General features: G+C 39.1%; 2 protein-coding genes across 2 annotated transcripts in view; one reads left to right on the top strand and one right to left on the bottom strand.

Moving 5' to 3' along the window:
• Positions 1-3,084: 3,084 nt before the first annotated feature.
• LOC106809116 (trypsin-like) overlaps positions 3,085-5,438 on the bottom strand; it is a 29,773-nt gene continuing 27,419 nt past the window's right edge. Inside the window, exon 6 of the mRNA XM_014812079.1 lies at positions 3,085-3,196. The gene's annotated coding sequence lies outside the window, so the exon portion shown is untranslated. The remainder of the gene's footprint in view (positions 3,197-5,438) is intronic.
• LOC106809115 (trypsin-like) overlaps positions 3,684-5,438 on the top strand; it is a 7,967-nt gene continuing 6,212 nt past the window's right edge. The window contains exon 1 of the mRNA XM_014812078.1: positions 3,684-3,849. Within this exon, the coding sequence (XP_014667564.1) occupies positions 3,684-3,849 (166 nt within the window). The remainder of the gene's footprint in view (positions 3,850-5,438) is intronic.

A 5,438-nucleotide genomic window follows, 5' to 3' on the forward strand; every position in this document is an offset into this window, starting at 1 on the left:
ATGGAACACAGCTGAAGTACGTGGCTATCTAGCTTTCATAGTACCACGCGAAAGTCAAACAGTCCAACAGTCGAAATAATAATTTTCGGTTCCTGAATTTCAATTCTCAAGTAGGTGATCCTCTGGGGGATTTATTAGTTGTGTGCTCTCTGTCAGACTGAATTTTTTTCGGCAATTTTCACATTTTCGCATATTAATAACCTGCGCGTGTGGGACAGTTTATTTTCACTTGTCTTTTCATGCCTACTGCTGTTCTGAATCAGAAAACGTATATCATACCACTCAGCCTAGCTGACTACCAGCAGCATTGTGAGTGTGGATGCTCCTTGTGAGCAATTATTATAGCTTTTCACTGTAACTGGATCGTCTTTACGTGAAACTTTAGGAATTTCATGCAAATTCAATAGACATTACAACTCCAGTCTGGTTCCCGTTGGCACATTAATCCATTATACCGTTATTAGTATGTTTCTCAATGTTTCTCTAAAATAATCGTTATATGTTGAATGTAATATAGAGTATAAAATAATTAATACTCTGAAGTGTGGGTTTGTAGATTTCTGATTCATTTTATTGTATAAAAATTTATTTTGTACGTTATAACATATAGTATAATGGTTTGAAGATAATGTTAATTTAATTTTTAATGTGTTGCTGAAAATAGTTGTATAAGCATAGTATAATGAAATTATTGATAAAATATATAAAAATGATAATACACTATAAATTTAAATCCGCACTTCAATGACAATGGTTACGAAGGAAAGACTGAATTCAATTTTTCCAATTGGTTTCATAATTTTATAACCGGATGAGGGATTGAAGTATCTTATGTTTTTACAGATGTGTAGATTTCATTCCGTCCAAAGTACATGCATATTTAGACTTCATATTTTGCCTTATATGTTTGCACTGACATGTATTTATTGAAGCAGACGCTTTACTGTGTAATGTAACACGTTGATTATTTTAGTCATGTAGGAGACAATACAGAACAGAGGTTATTGCTACGTCAGCCACTTCACGGGCTATACAACCTCGGAATACTGAGAATTCAGACGCATACAGTAGACAATGAGTCAATGACAAGGACCTTTCGGCGGCTTCTGCCAGTGATGGTGAAGCGTTGTGTACATTCTGTTGCCACGTTTTTATGAATAAATTTGTGCGATCGAGTAAACTGACTGTGAACAGATGAAGTCTTACCGGTTTCTACTCTTTATCCTCTCGATTGTTCTGCTTTTGTTTCGTGAATCAAAAGAAATTGCACGGTCCCCGAGAAATATCAGGTTCATATTAATAATCGTCGAATAACGAGTTCGAACATGAATTCAGCGCACGCAACTATAAATTGGTAACAGATACGGAAATGTTCGTGATATTTAAAATTAAGATATTTCGTATAAATGTACCCGTATGTGTGTGTGGGGGGGGGGGGTGCAGGTAAGCGTGCACGTGTCCGTCTACAACACAAGTGTTTGTATATACCGATAGTTATAGGCTGGTCTCTGGTTAACGTGTGTGCGAATTGCATGCATACGAAGATGGGTGAATGGGTAATGATAATTTAAAAGAAAAATTATGGCCCCTATTTGACTGCGCGACTGTTTCCTACGCACAAATGTGGTGTCCGTGAGTAAATTCGCGATCATTTTTTTAAAATCGCCGGTAAAAAATATGACCAAACTCATATGGAACACAGCTGAAGTACGTGGCTATCTAGCTTTCATAGTACCACGCGAAAGTCAAACAGTCCAACAGTCGAAATAATAATTTTCGGTTCCTGAATTTCAATTCTCAAGTAGGTGATCCTCTGGGGGATTTATTAGTTGTGTGCTCTCTGTCAGACTGAATTTTTTTCGGCAATTTTCACATTTTCGCATATTAATAACCTGCGCGTGTGGGACAGTTTATTTTCACTTGTCTTTTCATGCCTACTGCTGTTCTGAATCAGAAAACGTATATCATACCACTCAGCCTAGCTGACTACCAGCAGCATTGTGAGTGTGGATGCTCCTTGTGAGCAATTATTATAGCTTTTCACTGTAACTGGATCGTCTTTACGTGAAACTTTAGGAATTTCATGCAAATTCAATAGACATTACAACTCCAGTCTGGTTCCCGTTGGCACATTAATCCATTATACCGTTATTAGTATGTTTCTCAATGTTTCTCTAAAATAATCGTTATATGTTGAATGTAATATAGAGTAAAATACTCTGAAGTGTGGGTTTGTAGATTTCTGATTCATTTTATTGTATAAAAATTTATTTTGTACGTTATAACATATAGTATAATGGTTTGAAGATAATGTTAATTTAATTTTTAATGTGTTGCTGAAAATAGTTGTATAAGCATAGTATAATGAAATTATTGATAAAATATATAAAAATGATAATACACTATAAATTTAAATCCGCACTTCAATGACAATGGTTAAGAAGGAAAGACTGAATTCAATTTTTCCAATTGGTTTCATAATTTTATAACCGGATGAGGGATTGAAGTATCTTATGTTTTTACAGATGTGTAGATTTCATTCCGTCCAAAGTACATGCATATTTAGACTTCATATTTTGCCTTATATGTTTGCACTGACATGTATTTATTGAAGCAGACGCTTTACTGTGTAATGTAACACGTTGATTATTTTAGTCATGTAGGAGACAATACAGAACAGAGGTTATTGCTACGTCAGCCACTTCACGGGCTATACAACCTCGGAATACTGAGAATTCAGACGCATACAGTAGACAATGAGTCAATGACAAGGACCTTTCGGCGGCTTCTGCCAGTGATGGTGAAGCGTTGTGTACATTCTGTTGCCACGTTTTTATGAATAAATTTGTGCGATCGAGTAAACTGACTGTGAACAGATGAAGTCTTACCGGTTTCTACTCTTTATCCTCTCGATTGTTCTGCTTTTGTTTCGTGAATCAAAATGACATGTCAACAATCTGGATGTGTGTTTACGCAAAGTAGTCAACAAGTTGAACGAAACAGAAATTGCACAGAAAAGTTTATTTATTTTTGAGGAATATTCGCATTAATTCGCCAAAAATCAGATCTCATAATTACATTAATATGAACCATTGTATTTTAATCATTGCTTCTTACTTCATTGAATTAGAATCCAATACATGCATGATACCGAAACAGTGGGGTCACCGTCAAGCGCCGATGACGTCAGACGCGATAAAGTGTTAACGACTTAACAGTTATGGTGACAGAGTGGCGACGGCCTCCATGATCCATTGGTAGTAGTAAGAGGTGCGGGCATATACGGCAGGATAGCCGGTAACCTGGCAGACACCGGTCCCCCAGGATGTGACTCCCACCAGGGTTGGCTCACCGTTCTAGATCACCCACAGTAGGTCGCCGCTGTCACCCTGCAAGTGAGTCGAAGAACAAGTGAACGAGCGGTAGAGGAGATGTTTGCTGAGTTTCCGGTGCTTGCATCGGCGTAGCGGGACTATTAATTTGCAGTGTTCTATGGAAATCAATTACAAGAAACATGAAAAGCCTGGTTTTATTACGTTCTCATTCAAGCTAGATCATTATCCATCACAACTCGATGGTCACTCAGACTCGGTCTCTCAGACTCGCTCACTCAGACTAGATGGTCACTTACATTGCATGGTGTCTGCTCTCCCTGTCCGGAGCAGATCATTCTTTTGGAAGCAATGGACACGTGGACGGAGGCCTTAAGTCACAACGTCCCAGTCGACATCCTGTTCCTGGACTATTCAAAAACATTCGACACGGTGCCCCATGTCAGACTCTGCAAGCAGATTGAGGCCTTTGGTATTAAGGGAAATCTAATCAGCTGGATCAAGGTTTTTCTAACAGGTAGAAGACAAGGAGTGATCGTCAATGCAGCGTCATCCTCTTGGAGCCCAGTCACCAGCGCTGTACCCCAAGGGTCTGTATTGGGCCCACTACTATTTACACTTTTTGTATGTGACATCCCTAGGATAATAAGAAACCTCTGGTCGCCCGTTGCCAACGACACCAAAATCTACGCAACCCTATCTGACAGCCATAATCCAAGCACAAACAGCCTCCAACAAGGCGCCAACAAGGCACAACCTCCAAAGGTGGACGAATGATATGCGGATAAAACTACACCCAGCTAAATGCAAATCCATGCACCTAGGTAAAACAAATCTTCTCCGAACATATACAATAATCAACGAGGACGGTACAACACACCAAATGCAGCACACCAAGGAAGAGAAGGACCTAGGAGTCACAGTGGACGACAGATTAACCTTTTCAACCCATGTCCAACCTATGCCCAACCCATGCCCAATAATATGCCACAAAACGATGTTCCACCCAACGCTTGCCACCCAAACTCGAGGTCACCCCTATAAATTCCAAGTTCACCACACCCAAGGCCAGCGACACAGCTTGTTCGCAACTATAGAGTACTGAAACACGCTCAAGACTGAGACAGTTTGTAGCACCACACTGAATGCTTTTGAAGGAACGGCTTACCAGGGAGTGGCAAACCAGACCGTGCCTGCATGTACCAGTACCGTTTTTCCTACTGACTACTATCTCGCACAGGCACACCAGTGATTATTACAGACATATACTTACACGAAACAGGAACATGAACAGTTATCCCAGCCTTATACGGTCTCAATACCTTAACCGGTAAATATTGACCGATCATAAGATAACTCATAAGATAAGGTAACTTAAAGAGACAATGATGGCGGCGGATGGCGACAGATCTCGAAATAACGCCTTGGGAAATAAATTCACGATTTGAGAGTTTCGATGAGCTAGAAACACTCGGATTAGGTATGAAAATGACTATTATTGTAAACTTTACATCAGAAGATCGCAAATAATTGCCTCAGCCCTCAAACAAACGCCAAAAAGGGGCTTCAACGAACGGCCACAGGTCCCAAAGGGTCATGCAGTATAACCGTGGTTGAATTATAAGCTTTGACGCGGTGAGATGGGATATGCAAGGGAACTGGATATGGCAGACACTCATTATGGATTAGGTGCGTTTATAAATTTCTTGTACAAATAATCACTGATCCCACATATTGCGCATTTATATACCTGTATTTATTCAGATTGAATGTTTTACATTTTAAACGTTTGAATCGCCGAAACTCTCAAAGTTTTGTTTTTATTGCATAATTATGAACCAGCGCGCGAAGGGATGATTTGAATAGGAAAAAAAACAGAAATATCCCGAAACGATACGTCAATACTTTAACAATAAAATGAACACTTTCAGAAAACTACCTATATGGATAACGCTATCCCCATTAATTTTAATGAAACATTTCAAGTAACAGAGTCGATCTGGTGTAAAACTGCATGAGCATTCAGGATGACCTTTATGTCTATGTGCACGACATATACGATAAAAAAAAGTTGAGCCTATATGAATAACAACCATATAAATATAT

The sequence above is a fragment of the Priapulus caudatus genome, unplaced genomic scaffold (genome assembly GCF_000485595.1).
Source record: "Priapulus caudatus unplaced genomic scaffold, Priapulus_caudatus-5.0.1 Scaffold330, whole genome shotgun sequence".
Taxonomy (NCBI): domain Eukaryota; kingdom Metazoa; phylum Priapulida; class Priapulimorpha; order Priapulimorphida; family Priapulidae; genus Priapulus; species Priapulus caudatus.